General features: G+C 33.5%; 2 protein-coding genes across 2 annotated transcripts in view; one reads left to right on the forward strand and one right to left on the reverse strand.

Moving 5' to 3' along the window:
- Window positions 1-9,550: 9,550 nt before the first annotated feature.
- LOC110415588 (Cyclin/Brf1-like TBP-binding protein) lies at window positions 9,551-20,224 on the reverse strand. Its single transcript, XM_021427287.1, has 19 exons — window positions 19,905-20,224; window positions 19,719-19,800; window positions 19,198-19,270; window positions 18,816-18,904; window positions 18,646-18,722; window positions 17,393-17,449; window positions 17,150-17,262; window positions 16,959-17,038; window positions 16,778-16,864; window positions 15,926-16,006; window positions 15,242-15,403; window positions 15,019-15,123; window positions 14,558-14,609; window positions 14,343-14,461; window positions 13,200-13,280; window positions 12,598-12,735; window positions 11,934-12,023; window positions 10,946-10,999; window positions 9,551-9,982 (listed from the first exon to the last, which is right to left on the reverse strand). The coding sequence occupies exons 1-19, from the start codon at window positions 19,964-19,966 to the stop codon at window positions 9,770-9,772; spliced, it is 1,815 nt and encodes a 604-aa protein (XP_021282962.1). The 5' UTR covers window positions 19,967-20,224; the 3' UTR covers window positions 9,551-9,769.
- A 2,601-nt stretch (window positions 20,225-22,825) lies between these two features.
- Window positions 22,826-24,361, forward strand: part of LOC110414893 (C2 calcium/lipid-binding plant phosphoribosyltransferase family protein) — a 2,644-nt gene continuing 1,108 nt past the window's right edge. Inside the window, exon 1 of the mRNA XM_021426294.1 lies at window positions 22,826-24,361. Coding sequence (XP_021281969.1) covers window positions 23,075-24,361 — 1,287 coding nt within the window. The 5' untranslated portion in view covers window positions 22,826-23,074.

Below are 24,361 nucleotides of genomic sequence, written 5' to 3' on the forward strand. Positions count from 1 at the left end.
GGAGTATTAAACAAATAATGTGTCTCCCTATTGTTACCAAACATACCTACTTGAAACCTTCGTTTGCAGTTTCATTACCTCCATTTTCTACTCTTAATGTCTTAAATGGCACACCCAAAAGTGGACTTCGTTTTTCCTATTAAACACTTGTTAAGGACATGATAGGCTCTCCTAGTCCGAGAAGTTAAAGCAGGTTTCTTCTCATTCTTATGTACCCAAAAAAAAAAAATCACTTACAGTCTTGTTTTTTTTTTTTTTAAAGTTGTAGAGAGGTTTGAACTCTAAGGAGTTCAATGTATAAACATTACATCATAATTTACCTCAAAGAAAAATGAAAGGAAAAAATAAAATGGGAAGAAGGTGAACCACGATTTTCCGGCCAGGCCAACATTTGTGACCCCTCCATTTCGTTTTTGGTCTTGTCCATGTTCTTCACAGTACGGTATCCATCGTGTCGATGCGATTTATTGACAATCTTGACTCTTGATTGACCTTTTTTTTTATTCTTTCTCGGTTAATTTACTTTTGACTTTTTATCATAGATTAAAAGTTAAATTACTCATTTTGATCATTTAATTCTTTGAGAATTTTTATTTTTTGATCATTCAACGTTGAAAAATCATGTTTTAATCGCTAAGGTTTATAAAAATTAATATTTTGATTATTTATTCGTCAAAATTTAGTTACGGAGATCTAAAGTTATTTTTTAGATAAATTGATCTCAACCGCGTGATATGTTTAAGGACAATCTCGCTTGAACAATGTCGTGTGATAAATAAATTGACATCAACATATCTTGTGTCTAAAGCCAATTTATTTAGAAAATTACATCAAACAATCATTAATTTCTTTACAATTGAATGGTTGAAATATCAATATTTTATAAACGTGAATAATCAAAATGTAATTTTTCAAAATTTAATGATTAAAATAAAAATTTTTAAGAAATTAAGTGATTAAATGAGTAAATTATCTTAAATTGAAAAAATACTTTTAAGATGATCTTATTTTTTGTATTTTCAGCTCAAATCAATCACATTTACTTATATATCTAGATGTTGTTTGTGTACTTATATGATAATTGATGCTTTTACGCTAAAAGAGTAAAAGCATGTGTGAAAATAAACTAATAAAGTCATAACCCAAAATTATATTATACATTATTTTCCTTTTTGATATAATGCCTTGTAAAGTACCCAAAAAAAAAAAAGATTCAATGTCCTGTGAACAATTTCTTTCTACTAGTTCATTGATTGGAGCATACTCTTGAATACATTAATTTTATATGTGATGCTAATTAAGACTTTTTAACAAGTCTAAATTTTGTTTTTTTAAAAAAAAAATTACTCTTTTTTAACTTTTTTAATAGCTTCTCAAATTTTTATTTGGTTTGATTTCTGCTTTTAAAAGATAAATAAATTGAAAAAAAAAAAGGTCAAATAAGAACATTAAAAAGAAGAAAAGACTTTTAACAAAAAAAAAGATTAAATATATAACTGCCTCACTTTGATTCTTCAAACTGAATTGATCAATTCATTAATATACAATTAATGGATTATCATGATAATCCATCGTAATGAAAAAAAAGAAAATGATAATTAATATGCTATCCAAGCAAAATTCAAAGCTAGCATTAGTGGTAGGTACGTAGAATATATTGGATGTCTCTAGTGACTTCTCTAAATAGAAAAGGAAATATATGATCATTTAATCGCTTAAATATTTATTATTCCACTAAAGAAAATAAAAAAATAATTACTATATGAATATTTAGTTTAATAATAAATACATATATATATATATATGTTTATATTAAAAGAGACGGACTCGAAAGGATGTTCTAAAACTTGGAACTCCCTCTCTCAACTATATATAATTAAAGCACACTATATATAAACTTGGTTAAAACCGGAATTCATGAAAGCAACATGCATCCTGTTCACATGGTATCGTAAACTACAAAATAATTAAGCTAAACATACGACATAATTATTTTTAATTATGCTAAGAACTATTTGGCTTATATAATTGAATGCTGATAAAAAAAATAAAAAAAGGAATAAATGGGAATCTAAAGAAGGCTATAATTGATGGACGACCTTCCAAAGAGGGTGACAGAGCTTTTGAGTATGGGCGGTGGGCAGACAAATGACATTCTCATTTGTCATGTAATAGATTTATGTGACAAGCACATTTGTCTCTTAGGTTAATTTCTCATCCACGGGGTGGCTGAGGTTGGCCCCATCTTCATAAAGTTACCTTACATTATAGAGGGGTACATCATTTCATGCCCCTATTTCGAGCTATTTCACAAATCACATAAAACTTATCATCTTCTGAGCCAAAGGACATCAATTATTAGCTAATATCACATTTATATAACTTATGTGTGATGTGCATTGAGATTCATTCCTATTCCTATTCTACTATTGGAATATGGGGTACCTCCCTCGTGTAAGTCATGCCACTCTTTTGGGTCTCAATGTCAACATTGCATGATTAATTAAGATTGATGCATTTATGGTTTTTTTAATTTCTTTTATAATTATTTGAACATAAGTTTTGCCTAACTATTCTTACCTAGCTAGCTAGTATTAATTTGGGGTACGTTTAAATTCATTCTAGCTCCTCTTGCATTTATGTGAAGAAAACTAAAAAAAGGTCTCTTTGAAGAGATGATCTTATGTATTGAAAAACCAATACTAAGAGGGTGGCGTTGGGTTCGGGTTGAACCCGATCCGAATTGTTGGATTTCAATATTTACACTCTATGTGTTAACTTTATTACCTCAGGGCATCTTATTATATTGAACTAGAGGGAATCAGAGCTTGAGACAAATGTGAGCGGGGCTTTGGGGCAAAGAAGCAAAAGAAAAAACTATGTACTATATGTTCGTCCGATCGGCTTTCTATCATGTTTGAAGAGCAAAAGCAAAAAACAGGGAGTCAATTCAACTCCCAGCCGACTTAATTTGTTGTTGTTACCTACTACTCTTCATGTTCATATATATATATATATATGGATTCTCTTTGAAGTAAATTGATGAGTGGGAAGCTGTCTTTTGTTCATAATTTGCATAAAAAGTTGCTAAAAGTAAGAACAATTTGTCAAAAAAGTGAAGATCAAATAGTAAGAGCTTGCTGACTTTTAAGTCTTAAAAAGGAATGTAATAAAACAAAAACAGAAACATTAAAGTACCTGTATTTAGGTTCACATTTGAATGATAAAAGCAAAGGTATTTTTAATAAAATCACTTGAAAGCATATGTATTATTTGGTTAGGAGCTCGAGATTAGAAAATTAACTCCTACGCTTGTGGACTAGCGAGAAGGAAAAGGCTATCGTGTCTAAGCTAAGTAATAGAGTGTTGACTTTGTTTTGTATGTAATGGAATAGCCTTTGGTTGAGTGAGACTCAATTACAATTATTAACTTTGGGAAGACATGGGATTAATAATAAATTGTCTTAATTTTAACAATCTCTGCCTCTCAACATTGATAATGATCATTTAGCTAATTATTTCTTTTTATGAAGAGTAAATCAAGAGCAACCTCATCTCTCTTGTGTTTGGAGATCTAAATTAATTGCAGCTGCGTCATTGTAAGTAGTTTCTTGGTAGTGGATGTGCCGATTGCAAGTTGAGACAATATAACAGTATGAAGAAGAAGAAGAAGAAGAAGGAATCTATATATTTCAATTAATGAACAATTTTAATAATAGTGCAAAAGAATCTTCCAAGTTAGCATCATAAATTGGTTTACTTAAATTTGTATGAAGCACTTAAACATTTGGTGCATTATCTCCTGCTTAAAGAGCAGAGTTCGAATCCCCCCTCTTCCAATTATAAAAAAAAAAATTGTATGAGATTATTTCAAAGCAATTTTCAATATTCCTAGGACCTTATAAATGTACTTCAAGAGGGAATCAAATCACAAGAATGTCAAATTAGTCATGAACTATAGTTGTATGCTCTATTCTCAATTCTTTCATCATTACCTTAATTAGTGGCATGATTCAAACAAAGTTACATGCATGAAAAGTTCATGGCAACCTAGGTCATCAACTAGGGAAAGGAAGAAAACATGATTATTGCAACAAGGCAAAGGAAAAGACAGATATACACACACATACAGCTTCATATGTGAGTATAATAGTAAAATACACATTAGTAGAAAGGAAATGCATTGATGTCTTGAATCGTTTAAAGGCAACAAGGCATGATTGAAATTTTCACTTCTTATATTGATGGGACATTATATGTTCAGTGGATTGACAAAGGGGTATGTTTCTCATAGACAAGAATCATTTCTCTTACAAACAGCTATGAGAAAGCAATGCATAATTGATCAAGATGATCTTAACATGTTGTTGACTGTCGCCTGTATATATTCATTGCTCATGCAATATAAAGCTCAATTATATTCATCCATCCCCTATCCGAAACACGTAGATTGATTTGAGTTCATATTGTTTTCAACTGTTTGAAATGAATACGCATCTTTTGCCCTCATCTGAAAGCAACTTGGCAGTCGGCATGCATTATCTTTTTAGATGTGTACAGTAGCAGAAATGTGCATTGAACATGTCATGAGGAACAACCATCAGTTCAAAACTATAGCATGAAATGTTTGAGCAATTGAGTTTCTATATATACATATAAAAGTCAACTTTCAGAGGATTTCTACTTGACATCTACGTTTCACAAAATAACTATGACCCACTTGCATTGACCTCCTTACTTCTAATTACCATTTGCATCAATTAACCATATATTTTTCCCTTAAAAGAGTGAGACCTAATCAAATAGAGCCCCGTGACATGATCTGCAATATTAAGTGGTCACATTCTTCTGGTTTTACTACCAATTAACTTCATTCCTTTTGTATTACTCATTCTTCTTTACAAGTAATAATGTAATATATATTGAGTTAGGCTAAATGGTAGGAAATTCGAGAGAGAAGATCAAAATAATGATTGTGTATATAAACAATACAAATTTTAAAGATAAAAGTTTTATATCTTGTTTGGATTGTTCGGATCATTATATTTTTGAATTTTTTAATATTTCCTTATTTATTCTCTTGGATATATACAAAATTGTTTACACGATAATTGAGTTTGATTCAAGCAATAAAGATATTTTGAAATTTTTTATTGGTGAATTGCAAGTATCTATACATCTCATAAGATATAGACGGATCGAGGATCAAATATTTTAAGATGCACAAGTTTACATCCCACCTCAAATCAACCTTTTTCGTACCAAGTTACACCTATGTGGGTCATTATTAAAATATTTCATTGTTTATACATGCTTCGTAATGAACAAAGTTCAATAAACTATAGTATGAATGCAGCCATGTTTCACATATAGTTAAGCACAGGGTATATAGAAATTTTTTGTTAATCTTGTAGTGGAATGATTAGTTCATTTTAATTAAAAGCATATCTATAATCACACAATAGGGTAACTGATTTTTTTTTAATGATCAAATTCGGTCCACAATCTGTTTTCAACAGAAGCAATTATTATCTAAGAATATGTGTAGGGAGTTTCAAGGACAATGCAACTGTTGACGTGTGAATTTGATGACATCCAACCGTAAAAATGAAAAAAAAAAAACTCTGATGAACAAAATAACAACGGTAATGGAATGCTTGAGCCCACCAAAACAAAAGGAAAGTGGATATATTGTTTTCAGTATTATGAAGTAAGAGCACTAGGTGTTCATTGATGATGATGATTGATACCCTTGAAAGAAAAGCAGTAACTTGTGTTAGGCTTCAAAACCTGATCATATAAAAAAGTCAATTGAGAAAAGGCATATTGAATACGATATGCTGCTCCATGACCAATAGAGACATGACAGTTCTCATGCCTTTTTTTTTTTTTTTCTGAGGTCAGAAAATGGCCTCTCTCTCTCTCTCTCTCCACATGATTTTGACCAAACGATCTATAGTGCTTCAAATAATGCATCTTTTGCTTTCTCTGTTGCTTCTATTTGGAAATGTGGAATGAATAGTAAGCATGTCGAGTTGAACTGAAATAAGGTACAATGTCCAATTTATGTGTTGATGGATGAGGAGGAGGGGTGTTTCGTAGCCTGGAAATGCATCTAAATTATCTTTGAATATGCAGACAAATAGGATTGAGATTTATAGTCTAGAAGAAGACTGCCTTGTGCTGTATAGTCTAAACCCAATGTCCTTTTATATATACCACAAAAAAATAAATAAATAAAAGATTTTTTTTTGAGACCCTACTGTACACACAATCAGTAGGATTGTGGCAATTATGCAAGCAATGCACTGGCCAACGTTGGTGTGCAATAGTACTAACAAATCAAAAAATCTGAGGCTTGGTTTTGCTTTGGGAAATCAATCAATCAATCAGAATTAAATCCCACCATTAGTTTCCAAAAGTGTGGAATTTTATGGGGCAGTGTTGATTATTGGTAAGTGGGCTTCAAAACTAGCCATGGATGATATTCCATTTTGGTAGCATATGCCAAATGTCTATAAGGTTAGGAGGAACTACAATAAGAGATAATTCAGGAAGAAAGAAATCAACTTAAAATGCTGCTAATTCATTATAGTTGGAAATGAACCATATATTGCTAAACTGAAAGCACCAGATAACAGAATTATTTGACCCTACTACAATTTTGATTGGGAAATGATTCATATCCATTGTAAGAAGTGCTTCTTAAAAGGAAAATGGCAAAATGGCAGTAGAAAATAGTCTCTTCCATAATGTCAGAAATCAAATTGGACTGTATATGCTATGTTAATCTTTCGATATTGAAGCATATTTTCAGACCCTTACTACCAAATTAAGCTTTTAAGTTGAGTAATTTTCAAATATAAAATTAAATCTTCAAAATAAGAAATGAGTCTATTTAGTTTAAACTTTTAAATTATACGCGTGCGAATATGATATCGGATTCTCAAATTAAAAAATGAATCTATTCATTTTCAACTTTTAAATTTTACGCGTGCATTTACTTAGATTCATATTTGATTCTAAGACAGTGATAGAAGCAAGGACAATAAACAATCAGGCCTAGTGCTTTAGTGGACAATGTTGAAACCCAAGATTTTACAATCACTTCAGAAAAAAAAAATTTCTTTTCTTTAGATGGATGTCCATGTACATAATTCAATGCAATAATGGTATCCCTGAAATTAGATTGAGGCACCTAGCAGAGTAGCAGTTGACGTTTTGGAATTCTCTTTCACCACCACGCACAGCACACCTTGGTCCTAGTTGCCATCATACGTGTAGCGGCTGCCATTTCATAAAACAATGTGTTGCAATTTCTGGTTTGAGCTACAAAAAATATCAAGTCTCCACCAAAGTGAAATCTTTGAGATCTTATCCATGGTCATTTTTATGTACAAAGAAAACTTCCTTTGTGCTATTCTTATCTGTTCTCCATGCAGGTTTTTTTTTTTCCTCTTTTGAAATGGGGAAGGAGCCTGCACTGGTCATGATACTGTGGGGTACCTGAGATTTTGAAGAGCTTAGTGCCTATAGTTGTTGCTCATTAAGGTTCCAGGTGGCATTTATAATGACTCTGCAACAACAGACAAGAAGTTGCAGCCTTGCCTGATGGATCCACTTGAAAAGATTAAAGGTCCAGAAACACTGCCAAAACCCCCTGGCCTTTAAAGATGGTGGTCGGAAGGGTGTCATATACCTATTTTATTATAAGCTCACAATTACATATTCCTATAATCATATTATTCTTCATTTAATTACTAGAATCTAGTGATTTTTATATGTGTAAGTGAAAGCTGCCTCCAAATGGCAAGCTTTTGTTTCTGACAGAGCACAAAATATAGCAGTCTGACAAGATTACTTTGTGCAAAATAATGTGCCATATCTCCCTCAAGTTCAAGATGTGTCACCCTTTATAGATGGACATTATTGCAAACTAAGAGAATTAAATTATTCGACATTTTTAGTTAATGTGAACATTCCCCAATTATTGGATACCACCTGACTGATTGATTCCAACATCTAGTCAGTCCATACCAACTTGCAGTTAGTTACTCCCCTGGCTGGGTGCTGCCCATGGTTCAAAGTAGTGTGCTTAAAATAAGGCTAATGGATTCAATTATATGCCCAATTCAGAATACATCTAGTTAATGGAAATCTGGAGTCTTTAATATAAACAGAAAGATTTGGTGAGCCTCTATATTTTATTCTGCTCTTGCACCTGAGCTTCCATGCTGGATTCTTAGACTAATTTCAAGCATAGACTCATGTTAATTGGGCGGAATAAATTACATTTTTTGGATTCAATAAGAAAGTAGATCAAGTATTATGCTAAACCTTCTCTAGAACTTACCATGAAAATGTAATTTTAAAGCCTGTTGTTCATTATGTTAACTAGCCTTATGAAGTTGATTGGATGCTTCAGAAATCAGAAAATGTAGCGGTTAGATAGTGATGCAAATTAACCGACTTGAAAGGGCTTGCTTTTCCTGCAAGCTTAAAGTCATACAATGGCTTTGGCTGGAAAGAATATAGAGGTAGTGATGATTTTAGCAGAGGTTTTAACTGTCTTCTGGTCTGACTCTGCTAGAAGTATGAATTTGTTTACCGGTTGGACTTCAGTTCAGAAGGTAATAAAGACCATAACAACTTTATTGGTTCATTGTCAAATGCACTGTAGTTCCATGTTTGGAGAGATAAGCAGCTTCTCTTCTCTTCAGGGATGTTATTTGTAACATGCTTCTCTTCTCTTAGCTTTGAGTTACTCCATCTGCCATTTAGATGAAGAGGTAAGATAAGTTAAAATCCAACAACTTACATTACTTTAGTAATCTGCAAATGCAAACACACGTGCGCGCATGCTAGTGTAGTGCACTACTGGAAAAATCATTCATCTACATCAATCCCTTATCTTGGAATCATAAGAAAATGATGGATACATCCTTCTTTTTTGTTTCCCTTTGCTGGTTTTTATCACTATTGTCTTCTTTTGGGTTCCTGGTACAGTGAACCAATGCAATACTTTAGGTACGGAGATGGTATTACCTGGCAGGAGTGTGATTATTCTAATGAAGTTTCTGATATGGAGTTGAAATAAATATAGGAAAAATCCATGCTTTTGTGACGTGTGTTTTGATGCTTAGTGGTATTTTGATAGATGCAACTACTGTTATGGATGCTTTGTCAGCTTGGTGTACTTGTCTGCCAAGTTCTAGCTTGGCTTGTTTTTTCTTTATGGCACATGTGGGGAAATCTTAAATTGTTTTTTAAAAAATAAATTAACAAGAATTTTATTTTTTATATTATTATATTTATATCAAATAAACACTCATAACTAATTATTATTAATGAATATGACATTTATTCATTTATGTCAGTGTAACATTAAATTATATATTGATATGATATGATTACATTTTCAATTGAAGTCATGTCAATTAATTTTTAAAACTTATTTGATTTAAAATAAAAATTATAATAACTTAATTAAAAAAAATTATTTAAAATTTTTAAATAATTTAAAAATTCTTTAAAAACATTATGTCAAAACTAAAAACAAATTACAATTATTAAACATTTAAAATTGAGAAAAAAAAATTCATGTACAACTTTTCAAAGATTCTATATCATCATATAATATTTAAATATATAGCTAAATAATAACAGCATGTAAAAGAGGATTCGAATCTCCTTTTGATCCAAAAGAAAATTTTAAATAATAAAAAAGGTGTTTGTTACAGGTGGCAATTTTTGGGGGGCGAAGACGGAGTCAGTACTCATCATAACCATAATCATCGTCATAGTCATAGACTTCATTTTCAAAGTCGAGGTCATTGTAAAGCTTTGTTCCTCCTCCATCCCATTCCACATCGTTATATTCGTCTGCTAAATCACCTTCTTCTTTCCCAATTTTAGAAACCTTGTCTTCCTTTTCATCTGAATGTGATTCATTCTTTTGCTTCTTGGGTTTCTCTAAAGCAACCTGCGATAGAAAAGGAAACCCAAACACGCAAATACATCAACAAACAAAATGAACTACTTACTAAAAATAGAACATGCTATGACACTGTTTTCCTGAAGTTTGTTTTGCAAACAAAACGCCAAGTGTAATATGCTTCCAAGAATTTCAGTTACTTGATCACTCCAGGTGACAAAAGTAGAAACTTAGAACATGTTTGTTATAGGGTTAAAAATGGAAGAAATGATGGAAAGGTCAAGTCTGAATGGGAGAGAGCAGAAGAGAACTTGTATGAGGTTCACTCTTGGACAATAAACAAAACGGGTTCTATGGATGTTCTTTATGCTTGTTAAGAATGTAGATTAAGCTAAAATAAGAATTCTTAGGTCTTAAAGATAGGAAGATAAATTCAAGTATTGCAACTAGAATTCATGTCACATTATAGCTAAGGCACCACAGGACATTGCAGCTACTGTTAAGGTAGCATAAAATATTATCCAAAACTTAAATAAGAGAAATTGAGGCTGTCCCAAAAACCAGTTTAGTCTAGTTCTGATGCCAATCTAAACACATTCAGAAAGTAGGAAAAAATGAAAACTTTCTTGTAGGATTGGAAGATTAAAATCTTTTTCTTTTTTCCCTTCTAAATATATTGTGTCAAAATCACTAAGCACCAAGAGAAACTCTTGATTCTCTTTAACCCTCTAAATTAAACAGGTTTCAATCCAAACCAGTTTATAATTGAGATACAGTCCTGAGTTTAAGAGATACAGGAAAACCTCAAAATATAAGATCCAGAATCATGACAGCAGGATATACTTATGAAAGCAGACGTCAGATGCAGGCAGTATCATAAGACCCAAAAAAAGAAAGTACTTGTGCTGAATTATACAAAAAGGGAAACAAAAGAAAGTAGAAAATATGCGTGAATGTTTGCGTCCACCAATTCATATTAAAACATTAAGAGCAAATTAGACATAAACATACCGGTTCATCAAATAGTTTCTCCAATGCATCATAGTTGATTTTTGAGCTTAGTCTCTGCACAGAAGCCATAATTATATCCATCAGTGGTGGAAAAATTTAAGCAATGTCGTCAATAGAATCCATATTAAGTATCTATCAAATTTGAAGTTGTACAACTAAACATGCACACATGCATATATACACTTACAAACTATAGAATTTCCCCACAACTTTGCTTTTACTTGTAGTCACACAGAACTGTGTATAGGCTAGGCCCATCAAATAGATCCTATGAAAATCAGCACTCTGCTCAAGATCATTTGTTTTGACTACAGAGCTGGCTATTGGGCCATAGCAAACTCATCTACTAAGTTTAAAATCTCATTGAAAGAGATTTGTCGGGAATAAGGAGGTCAGATTCACCTCCTGTTCAAGGTTTTCATTCCAGTCAGGTAATCAGATTGAATAAAAAGCCAACTTATGACATTGTTTGAATAAATAATTCCCAGTATCCTTAAAAAATTGAATGCACATGATCTATAAACGTCAAAGAAGTAATCTATTAAAATGTGATGATGTTGTAGCACTCAAATTTTTCTTAACCATGTTGATGTCATTTTGTTCAATCATTCCCTTCCTATTCAAACATAAAGCTCTTTTCAGCAAAATCTTTTGACAAAAGGATTCTCGGTGCAAAGGAAAAAAAGAAACACAAACAATCGCAGAGATACCTCAATTTTATGATTGCCAAAATTATAAAATAATTAGGGAAAGATAACAAGCATCTGGAGAGAGATCAACATCAGCTTCACTTTCTTCACCCCAAAATTACTTTACTTCTCAAAACAAGATTCCAGTAACTGAATTATTACAACACTGTATCATTCCCATTCTAAGAAAGTGCAGTTTTTGGATGAGCAAAAATCTCAGAACTATTTGCTGTATTCAGACATGTGATACCCCTTTGGCCCAAAAGAAATGAAAAAAAGAAAAAAAAGACAAGTGATACCTTTTTAGCCAGCATTCGGCGGGTCGCTTCTGCAGCGGTCTGAGGAGGACCAGAATTTTTTGCTTCAGCAGCTCGCTTTTGTTGCCTTTCCTGTTAATACAACCAAATAAAAAGAGAGAAAAACAAGTAAAAATACTGGCAAGAATTCTTGAAGAAATATATCTTAAAAAGATAAGTACCATAATCCTAAGACAAAATAATTGTTGGACAAAAAAATATACAAACATATTTGTAGGCCTTATAACTATGCTCATAATTCTTTAATAAAAAGAAAGGAGAAAAAACCCTTTGAATCAAGCTGCGGTGGCAATGGTCACAGAAGAAGCAAAGATCAAGAATTAAATGGATGTGGTTATGCTGTTATGTGTGGTACTAGTTGCGCTTTGTTTTGCATTTGAGCTTGGTAGATATTGTCTTCCATGCCTATCTTAAGCAGTACAGCAATCGTGTTTTGATTATATCGTAGTAACACGATCATGATTCAATGCTCTTAATTGCATATACATTATAATTCCTGTTCTGAATGGTAATAATATTAACATGGCACTTAGAAATGCACCAGGGAACTCACAATATGTAATGAAGCACAAGAGGTGGTTTACAATTTCTCTTGATATAGTTTCCACAAATTAAAAAATTTTCCTAGTTCATATTCAAGAATCACCTTTCTAGATTTTGCCACCACTGCTGCAGCAGCTGCAGCAAGCTCCTGTGCAGCTTGGAGATCCTCTGGACATTTATCATAGTTGGCCATATAAGCTTCCTTAGCAGCTGCTGCGGCTGCTTCCTTGGCTGCTTGTTCCTGCAAAAGGTTGCAGTATAATGAAATTCCTGTGAAGAGATAACAAACTAAACATATGGCATCATAAAGATTTTTATTTTCACAAAAAGTCATGAAAGCACTGTCAAGTTATATTACTCACTTGTGGTCTCACTAATACGAAGGCACTGAGCCTCAATTAATAGTATCAAACAATTTCTCAGGATTCAGGGCTTATTTAACCACATAAAAAGATGAGAAAAACAATCTAACAGTCTGTCTCTTCAATACTCAAATGTATCTTAATTATTATTCCAGGATCAATACATCCTCTTATGGATGTTTTAAACCAGAAAGATTTACAAAATGCCTTTTATGATGCACATAATTGCTTGAGATAAATGCCAATGTCATGAGTACTACATTTGAAGAGTGAGATTAGATTCAAGTAGGCCAAAATACACATGACGAGATGCTATACTCAACAAAGCTATGGTTTAAATCACCTCAAGATATTCACGGTTCATTTCTTCCCAAATTATCTTTTTGAAACGCTTCTCCTCCTCATTGTGAAGATAACCATCAACCTGAAAAGGTAACTTTTGAGTAATTCCCAAGCATAATAGTAAATTGACATCAAAATTAAGAAGACAAATTAACTGCTAGTTAGTGCTGTTCCATACACATCATAAATCAACCAACACTTTCTAAATCAAGTTTATTACACATATAAAGACATGCATGCCATTCATACAAGAAGCATGCAATTCTAAATAAATACCCGCATACATTAATACAGACATAGCACATGTTAAAAGACACAAACAATAATGTTTAGAGAAGGTATATCAATGAAAAAGACTTGTAGGTCTACATTGCAGGTCAGCATGGTTGATTCTAAGCCTGACCAACCAAACTCAGTTCCAAAGAAACTTAGGAAGGAAAACCAAACTCTAAATTTTGGAGAACAGACCCACACAATAAATTTCACTCAGGTCAATTTGAGTCAGTTCTTGCATCTTTTTCCTTTCAATTTGTTGAGTTTGTATTTCTCAATCATTCAGACTTAATTTTTACTAATAAACCACTATTTAGAGCTGCAGTAGCCAAGCAGACAGATAATATAACAATAGTGGTGCAGCTTACAAGAACACAGACAACCCACCCATACATTTGGCCTTGGTTCTGTTCGTGGGCAATTCAAAGCTGAATTGAAGCCCAATTTACTTTAAATTAAGGGTATAATGTCTTCGATGGTTGATGCACGCAGGACAAAAAGATGATTTGATCCAAGTACAAGAAACAAAACAGTTAAGGTAGAATAATTTTTTAACTAAGTGGTAAATGTCTTCACGCTTCTATTAGTAAAATGGAAAACCGAAGATAAACAAAAAAGGATGAGCTTATTATGGCTTGTCCATAATTTTCAAAAAAAGAGGTAGATCAACACTCAAATCACTTGATATAAAACATTAATATTTAATTCTAAACATCTTAAAAGAATATGCCATTAGACTGGAAATATAACCAATGTCATCAGTTTGGCACTTAGTTAAGTAGTTCAGCTTGAGTAAGAGGTGCTTCTTCATGTTGAATATCATATGGACAATGCGATGTCAAAGTACAAGAAATCAGCATTAATTCCCTACCTCCAAATCATCAATATCAGAAAAGTTATCTGATTCATCACCACTACCATCAACTCCGGGTAATTTATCATTGTCACCCTCATCAAAGGCTGCTTGTTTAGTTGTGCCCTCTGAAACCCCTGAAATAATATATTTTCCAATAAAAATCTTGGGCTTTTGGACAAAATATATCCAATACCACGTGCAGCATGATTACTTATGAAAAGAAAACTTACCAATACTTTCAGGTTTTTCAGGTCCACTTGCAAAAGGGCTGCCCGATGCCCTCTGAAAGAGGGAAAAAAGGGAAAAAAAATAAAAACCCAAACGATGCAATATTATGGTAAAAAATGACTACTAGACCTAGGCTGGAGATAACCTATAATTAAAGAACCTATAATTAAAGAACTAAAAAGCACAGCAAAAGAAAATCCCAGAAGAAAATAAATTTATGGTTCCTGTCACAAGAATTCGAGACAGTTTTATCTCACATAATTAAGTAGCACAAACTTGCCCCCAAAAGAATTAGTCATAATTAAATGTTTAAACTGAAATGAATTACAACACAACATTAAAAATTCTGTAGCTCATGAGGAAGGCTAGAAGGGACAAAGGGAGAGAGAATAATTCTTGCATGCTTATGCGGATACTCCCAATATGATGAGAATATAATGTAAGGTATGATAAAAGCACCTACATTAGCATTTTCCTCAACAGATAATTTGGCTATTCTCTCTTTCTCAGCACGCTGGAATGCAGGTGGATCTGATCCCCCATCAAGTCCTCCTGAAACTTTCATGAACTGCACCAACCAGTTAAGCACGAACTTTAACTTGGATATGATAAAACAGTTTTCAAATGGTACATTTGTAGCACGAGAAAAAAGATGAGAAGCCTGTGTAAAGAACATGGGAGCTCACCTCTTCATAACATTCTTCACAAAGTCCGTAGGCAAAAGGTTTTCTCTCCATATGCTTACAGAGCACCTCATGCGCACTGGCCTCTTTTGACCCAATATTTGGTTGTTTTTTAGTTAATGAACTAGTTCGAAGCTCCCTCTCCTTTTCCGTAAATTCCTCCATCTAGTCACAAGTTTAAAATAATGAATGAACTTCCGAAAAAGAAATGCAATCAAAATATATAAAACAAATGCATTGAAGGGGAAAAAACGAACATGAAATATAACAAATTCAACATAATACTCACAGCAATGATAGAAATCCGCATTAAACTTTAGCTAAAATTAGTTAGATACGGAGTATAATGGACATGAATAACAACAGTAGTAATAACAGTAAAGATGTAGTAATCAAATTTTACCATAAGAAAATAATAACTGCATTGAAACAAGTTACAACAACAAAGCCTTTTCCACAAAATGCTGCAGCCTATATAGATCTAATTATGGCCATCATGCTTTAGTTAGGACTCTATGCAGTTAGGAAGTCACATCAATGTCAATAAGAAAAAATCTGAAGTACTGTAAACATCAGTTCGGTCAGAAAATCGTTCTTGAGAGTTACTGATATATAACCTTATTCCATTACCAGTTTCCTGGCACAATGCAGTGTTGTATTGCCATGTACATGAAAAAAGATACATACTGTTAAGCTCCCAGAGTCTGTATTCTCAAATTCAACCAACCGCTTTGTCAATGTTGCTTCACAAACATGCACAACCCTTATCTGATAAACAGAGACCTCAATTAGCCCAGCTGTTTGAGTAAGAGAGAGAGAGACAGAGGAAGGATAATAAGAAGAGGGGAAAAAATCAAAACATGAATCTAATTAATGAAGAATTAGAAATTGAAAATGGCATATATCTCATCCCAGAAAATTGTAGCAAAAGCTGCCCACAGACGAACAAAGAGGGTTACCATGTAAGGAAAATCATATAATAAAATCAACTAAATCGGAAAAACAAAATATCTATCATTTACTGGATGCTAAGTGGTGTCATATCCAGCATTATATTTGCTTGAGGCTTGATGTGGATTTCCTTTTACTTTTGCTTTTTCATTTGCTGTCAAATTTCATTAACTTTATGCCTCCACTTTTAATAACACAATGCTAAAGTTTGCTTTAAGGCAAAAAGGATTAGCATCAATCACATACATGCATATTACTACAATGACAGATTACAGAAAGGCCTTAGATGGGGCAGTGGGAAGGCCAAGATATGCTCCATAATCTAAAATCAGAGAATTACTAGTTAGGACCTTTTTTAACATGTGTCTCGTCTACAACAATCATAACATGTTTGGAAGTTAAAACATCTACTAAGTGCAAGTCCTACCCATAAACTTAAAATTGTAAGGTCTGTCCTGCATAAATAGCTTATAATATAACCAGCTATTATAAATTGAAAAATAAAAACTTAAGATTTTTAAGCACAAGGAACAACAACATATGATTACTGAAAAAAGTACCAAGTAAGAAATATGAACTGTAACTTACAATGTCTGACTTAGAACACTTCAGACCATGTGAAAGTGCAGAAATGTAAAGTGCTGCACCACATAATCCACTGGGTTTTCTCCCTGTCTGTAAATTTGTCAACTTCAGTAACATTTAACTCTGAAAATTACCAAGCATAATCCACAGAATCCAAATAAAGTACTTGAAAAGAAAATCACACCTGCATCCAGTCCCGTTTCATGCTAGCTAATATGTCCCGTGCAGTTTTAACAACTTCATCATTCCCTTCAGGAATCAAAACTGCAAAGCATATTGGTTATTATGCCTGTCCGGAGTACAGAGAACAAAACACCAGGAGCCATGCAATCAGCCAAAGCATCTCGAGGAAAGGGAATTACTTAAGCAACTTACCATTTGTAAATTTATGAATAAAAATTGAGGGATCAATTAGTTTTTGAAGATCTTTGGTGTCAGCAAGGTACAGCACATAGCAAAGCTGCAAATATACAGAGCCTAGCTCATAACTGCAGAAGAAACAACAGAATGTCGATTAAACCTAACAGGTACTTGCTACAGAAAAATTGAAAAATAAAGGATTAAATGAACGAATCAAATTATTTTATCAAGTGTAAAAAAAGAAGGAAAATGCCTTACACATTTATGCTTAAATAACTTGAAAAATCAATAAGAAGGAAAGGCTTTCTCTTTTGCCTGCAAATCCAGAACTACTACGATTAAGGAGGGAATATATCTCTAATGCCAGATTTAACCAGCATGAGAACAATGAAATAAAAACACATTCGTTTCTTTTTTGGGTTCAATAAAGCACATTCCAATTTATAACACTTTACAGGTTTTATTTTAAAATAACAATAAATCAGATGATATTGATAGCTCTCTCGCCCCCTCTTCCTCCTCTCCTCCCTCTCCCTGACCATTGCATGTATAGAATGAAATTATTGTTACTAGCCTGCAATGATCTAACTTTCAAGCAAGTGTAGTACTAATTTCACATCGCTCTCAGGAACACAGCATGAACCTTATGTGTTTTTCTAATAGTGGGCCACTAGCTGAAAGAAATCCTATGTAACCTTTATTAATCCAAACGTGCAATATTCTTTCTGCATTCGAACCCCAGCCACAAGCACATTTCTCTGACCAAAATCAAAACCTACAATACAAGACTTTTACTCTCATTCACCACACAAGCATTCCCATCCCTCAAAAAATCTTTATGATGTTATCTTCCTTTTCCTTAGCCTATTTTCACCCAAATTCCAAGACCAAAAAGCCTATAAGGACATAATAATCTGAAGGCATAAATACATCCCAAACAAAAAATCATATGCATATCCCATCAGAAGATGAAAGGAAAGAATCACAGCTTACAGCATACCGCAGAAGGAAAACAAAAGCAAAGCCAAGACCACACAAATTTCCAAAAGAAAGATTTGAAACGAACAAAGAGCAAGGGCTTCAAATAATTAAAAGATAGAAGGTAAAAATCACACTTGGTTATTCTTTAAATTAAAAAAAGAGAGGTTTGAAGTGGTCTAAAATTACTTCCATCTGCATAACCTCTACAGTTTGGTAGAAACTATGCACTAAGTAACAAATTTCAGACTATAATATCGATGAATTTGAGAAAAACAAGGAAAATATGAAAATACCTATGTGAGATACTAAAAAAATTTACATGTGTAAAATCTGATTTTACGAATGTTCTTAGGCATGAACACCAGTGCATACATACATGTGTGTGTTATAAAATTGATGCATAAACAGCTGATTCCTCATGCTTAAAGTTAAGACAACAAATTGTGTCCAAAATCAGGCATGTGAAAGCTAGGGATAGCAGTATTTACATGTAACTGCATTATAAGTATTACAAAGAAGAAATTCCTCACCGACATGCGAGATAAAGACATGAAGCCTGAACTAGCTCTGTCCTGCGCCCCCTAGTGAAATTCCGTTCAAGGGCAATCTTCACAATGCAGATAAAAAAACATAAGGAAATTGACGAAAATATAAACAAAATAACAAATAAAAATATGAAACTTAGGCAGAACAAAAATACTTCATAAAAGCGCCTAGCAGTTTCAACGACATCATCGCTATAATCATCAATACTTAATGCATCCTTCATACATCTCATATCATCAAAAGCTGCATCACCAAATGAAATTAAAACCATAAACAAGACTCTTTTAAGGCATGTTGCAATAAGTATATTAATGCTAACATATTAAAACCATGACAACAAAAAATGCAATAACACATATCCAATTGAAATTTGAGCCAATGGAATTCCAATAATAGATGTCAACAAGTTTTGAAATTAGATCATCCAGAATTAGCAAACAAAATGTTGAGGAAATGTATCAATAATCTTTTATTGAAGGTAGAAAACGTGCAGGCATAGTTTCTCGCATACCATAACTGAAACTTTACAAACATACCTTTATCCAATGTCCTCCTACGTGAATCTGAAATATCTTGAACAGACTTTATAAAATTTCCAGATAGTTTGCTCTGAAAACAAAGTGAAATTAGTAGAAGAAATTAATTAAGAACAAAAACAGGAAAAAAAAAAACAACAACAAAACAAAGGAAACAAAATTTGAAACCCTCCCCCCCCCCCCCCCCCCTTCAATACACTTCACTTTAGTCTATTGAAACACATCCACCAATGAAACTCACACGCCAACTTCTCATTTTAATCCAATATTCAGCCAGTCATGCCATATTACGAAACTATAATTAGCTAGCAAGAAGTATTTTCTATGCAAACAACAATGTTCGAAGAGCTTAAACTTAAACCACAACGTTTCCACTAAATTTTGGCATGAATATTGCAACTTTTAATGAATTTCAGCACCCTTAAAATTTCCTTTTTTTTTATTCGAGGAAACCTCTTAAAGAAATTATTCCATATTTATTCATAATAATTATACAGTTTTTAAAAAGAAAGAAAAATTACCTGGCCAGCTGAATCCTTAACAAATTGCGGTTCAGATGAAAAATTGTATTCTTCCAACACCTTCCCACAAAAATTACAACACCTACAAAAAGAAATCGAGAGATAAACAAATAATGGATAAAGAAATTGAAAATTTATCAAAAAAATTAAAAAAAATTTATTTAAGAGCTAGAAAAAGTTCCTTACAACGGACCATCATAGAACCGTTCTCCAGAAACGTTTCTGGAACAATTATTACAGTAAACCATTCTCCTTATATTATGAATCTAACAAAAAAAAAAAAACCTTTCCTTCGTTTTCTCAGCAACCAAACAGAAAACTATGAACTGTCGTACTTTTCAAAATTTAAGTACGAAATCAAAGTTATCAATAGTAAACATTAAAAAAATTAGGTTAACAGAGATTTGTAATAATAATCGGAAGGAAAAATCGAAAAGAAGATCGGAGGTCGAAGGAGGGGAGAGTGAGTTGGAGAAGGGTTAAGCGAGGAGTAAGGGTTTAGTGGGAGGTTGATATTAAAAGTACCAAAATCTAACCGGGGGGAGTTTAAATAGTCATCGAATTTGGACCGGTAAAATTTGAACACGTGTCTAGTCCTGGTTGAGTTAATATTAACTAAAGTGACGTGGAGGAACGCCAATACCGGATTTGCGCGAGGGATGTAAATCATTGACGTGGAGTCGGTGGCAAGTTTAACACTGTTTCCAGTGGCGAGCCTAGCTTTTAAATTTAGCCCTGGGAAAAGGCTAGTTACTTCAGTTTTGGGTTTCCTTCTCTTGACTGCAGCGGGCCAACGGCTGGATGCATGTTGTTCTACAATTATTGCTTCTTCTTTTTTCAAGAAAAATAAGTAATATTATTAATTATATTTTGACCACAGAGGTTTTGTTGGAACGTGCTGGAAGAGAGTTTCTTCTTGTTAGATATACAAATTATGAATACTGAATACATATATTTTAACGATAAAGATATATTTTTTTTGTTTGATATAAGAAAAATAATAGCAATTTAGATTTGATTTAACAGTTTTTTTTAGAAAAATTAAAATTCAAGATTGAAAATTCTGTTTTTTTATCTCCATAATTAAAAATATAATATTTGAAAAAATTTTATTTTTATATTACCTTTAATTAAATTTTTATATTTTTATTTTTATTAAATTAATTTTTATAATTAATAGTTGATTAAATATTATTAGATAAAATATCTTTTATTATTTTATATCACGTTGTGCTAATATGGTGTACTAACGTATTATAGTAGATGGTAATGTGACATGATTATATGATTATATAGCATGTTTCATCTTTCATGTCAATGATGTATGAATATAAAATAATATATAATATTTTAACAAATGGTAATAAATTAAGCGTTAATCATAAGGATTTAACTTAATCAAAAATAAAAATTCGAAAATTTGATTAAATATAATAAAAAATAACAACTTGTTTAAATTTTTTAAATAATTTAAGAAGTTTTTAAGATATCATGTTAAAAAAATTGCAGTGAATGAATATATATACGTTATATAAGAAAACTTTTCTTTCAACTGGCATGCGCATGGGGAAGGAAGTGGTTCAAAACTTAAAAAGTAAATGCCCACCTACTGTGGCCAATAAGATTAGAACTGCTTAATGGAGTAATAATACTTAGAAGAATCCAAAGACTTAATGGAAAAGCTCTTTTGAATGTTTCTTCCTTTTTGAGGAGGGAAAGGGTCCATTTCCTTTTAGAAAATTTGGACTTACTGGAGTCATAGAATCATGAATTGGTTGCTTTTGCCCCCAAAATAGGAGCCATGTTCCTCGACTGGTTTTTGAATCCAACCACATTCGTCAAGAATGGCTTGAGGTCCTTGCCCGTTGATAAAGCCAACCACCGACCATTGCTCCAAGATGAGCATGCATTCAAATGTGGTTTAGTATTAGGGACAGGATCTAGGTAAAAGTTGTTTACATCAGGTTTAGTAAGTTTTTTTTCATTTGTTAACCACGAGGAAATCCTCCAGATCACTCCAATATCTCATGGCAAAGCATGCATGTGAGATATAATAATATGTATATATATATATATATATATAAATGTATAAAGATGGTCGAACAAGACAAGCAGTCATGCATGGAGGGCATCTACCATGAAACTTGATCATTAAATTACTCTTAACATTTGTGTCAGTTGCCGTACGTGAAGAGCATTAAAATTTTCCCCTTCCTCTGGTTACCATAAATGGCTAAAATGTGGAGCCTCTTCTCTCTTGAAATCTTTTCTTTTTATCCCAAGAGACTGACCGACTCAAAAGAAGAGAGCACAGCAACAAAGCAACGTTCATTTCTGCAAACTGTAGCTGTTGCATGCCCACTTGTGTTGATATGTATGCCTTTTCCCATAATAAATAAGAGAAACAAATCAAAAAACACATAGCCTATCTCAGCTACCAGCCGAAATGAACTGAAATTCATGAGAATCTTTATCTGTATATATATTCTTCTTGCTTTCAGCTAAATCTTGGGTTCTGCATAAAAAATTACCCTCTTAATTAATCCAATGATAATTATGAATCAACTGCTTCATTTCCCTCCCCCACTTTTTTCTTTTTTCTAAAAGCATGATGATAATGCATTGCACCTCTCGGCTTTGATCTGTGCATGTAAAAAGTCTAGATATATTCCTGTTCATAATAATTAACTTTTCTTTCTTTTACTGTTTTTATTTCTATTTTTTTAAAAAAAAAATAATTATGACTTGGTGAACCCTTCATTACGAACGTGGAACAAGCCCAAAAAAAGTGATGAATTAGTACAAACTCAGACAAAGAGATAAACACGAAAATTTGTTCCCGGTTTTCATACATTTATTATGACTCTTCATGATTCTTTCCTTCTGTTCAATGAAATTCACGCAAAAAATAAAAAAGAAAAACTCTTGCCAAATTCATGAACAGACAGACTTTTTTCCTAGTTTCATTTTGGTAAATATCTACAAACCCAAGCCCAATTGCAAGTTATAATAGTCTCAGCACCAGACAAGCTGTGGCTTACCTGATCCTGTTTGCACAATCCATCCAAACCAATCACACCCTCCAAGATTTTGCCACGTGTAACTTCGTCATACGTGTCATTGCAGACGTGTCCACGCTCCATTCTCTTTCATGCCTTCCCCCTTTTAAACCCCCCACCTGGCCACCATTTCCTTCACTTTTACTCGCAAAATAAAGAAGAAAACAACTTCAACGTCTCTCTCTTTTTCTCACTCTTTCTCTCTAACAAAAACTCTTTCTTTCTAGCTTTATTTGCCCAATCACTCCAAACCCAGATCAATTTTCCTCTGTATGATCTCATTGTTTCACCAAAAAAATGGCAGAGAATTGCACTAGAAAGCTTATAGTTGAAATCTGCAATGCCAAAAACCTGATGCCAAAAGATGGGCAAGGAACGGCCAGTGCTTATGCCATAGTTGATTTTGATGGTCAGAGAAGAAGAACCAAGACAAAGTTAAGAGATCTAAATCCAGTCTGGGATGAGAAGCTGGAGTTTCTGGTTCATGAGATAGAGTCAATGGCTACCGAGATATTGGAGATTAATCTGTATAATGACAAGAAAACAGGAAAAAGAAGCACTTTTTTGGGGAAAGTGAAGTTGGCTGGCAGTGTCTTTGTGAAAGCTGGAGATGAGAGTCTCGTTTATTACCCGCTGGAGAAAAGGAGTGTTTTTTCCCAGATTAAAGGGGAGATTGGAGTTAAAGTGTTTTATGTTGATGAAGAGACGCCTCCGGTAGCGGCTGAGGCTGCGGCGGAGGAGAAAGCAGGGGCAGCAGGGGAGAAGCCACTGGAGAATCCAAAGCCAGAGGAGGATAAGAAGGAGGAAAAAGTGGAGGAAAAGAAAGAAGAAGAGGAAAAGCCTAAAGAAGAATCACCCAAAGAAGAAGAGAAGCCAAATCCACCGCCGGCAGAGAATAGTAACCCTCAAGACGCCGCCCCAGCTGCTACTCCAGCGACAACTGCGCCTTCGGCAGAGGTAGAGAATCCACCACTAGCACATAAAGAGCCAATAAAGGCAGCAAAAGACAAGGCTGAAACAGGAAAAAGCACTGAACTTGTCATCAACGAGCTAGAACTCCGATCCCTCTCCGGTGACCGTAGCCACGCATACGATCTCGTAGACCGGATGCCGTTTTTATACGTCCGAGTTGTTAAAGCAAAACGAGCCAACAAAGAGCCAGCTTGTCCCGCTTATGCCAAGCTAGTTATTGGTACTCACAGTATCAAAACAAAAAGCCAAATTGATAAAGATTGGGACCAAGTTTTCTCTTTCGACAAAGATGGGTTGAATTCAAGTTCCTTAGAAGTTTCAGTTTGGACTGAAGAAGAGAAAAAAGAAGAAGAAAAAGAAGGAGCTACTTCTTTGGTGGAGAATTGTTTAGGAACGGTGTCGTTTGATCTACAAGAAGTGCCAAAAAGGGTTCCTCCGGACAGTCCTTTAGCTCCACAATGGTATAGTCTTGAATCCGAGAAGTCGCCTGGAAATGATGTCATGGTTGCTGTTTGGGTCGGGACACAAGCTGATGAAGCTTTCCAGGAAGCTTGGCAGTCGGATTCGGGTGGGTTAATACCCGAGACCCGAGCTAAGGTTTACTTGTCTCCA

The sequence above is a fragment of the Theobroma umbraticum genome, unplaced genomic scaffold (genome assembly GCF_002168275.2).
Source record: "Theobroma umbraticum cultivar Fairchild unplaced genomic scaffold, ASM216827v3 scaffold_147.0, whole genome shotgun sequence".
Lineage (NCBI taxonomy): Eukaryota > Viridiplantae > Streptophyta > Magnoliopsida > Malvales > Malvaceae > Theobroma > Theobroma umbraticum.

Excerpts from the sequence above, each read along its gene's own strand:
- LOC110415588 (XM_021427287.1), bottom strand. The coding sequence starts at position 19,966 with ATGGTTTACTGTAATAATTGTTCCAGAAACGTTTCTGGAGAACGGTTC. Across the intron at positions 16,007-16,777 it reads AGTGTTCTAAGTCAGACATT|ATAAGGGTTGTGCATGTTTG; the intron begins GTAAGTTACAGT and ends TCTGTTTATCAG. Across the intron at positions 9,983-10,945 it reads AGAAACTATTTGATGAACCG|GTTGCTTTAGAGAAACCCAA; the intron begins GTATGTTTATGT and ends TTTCTATCGCAG.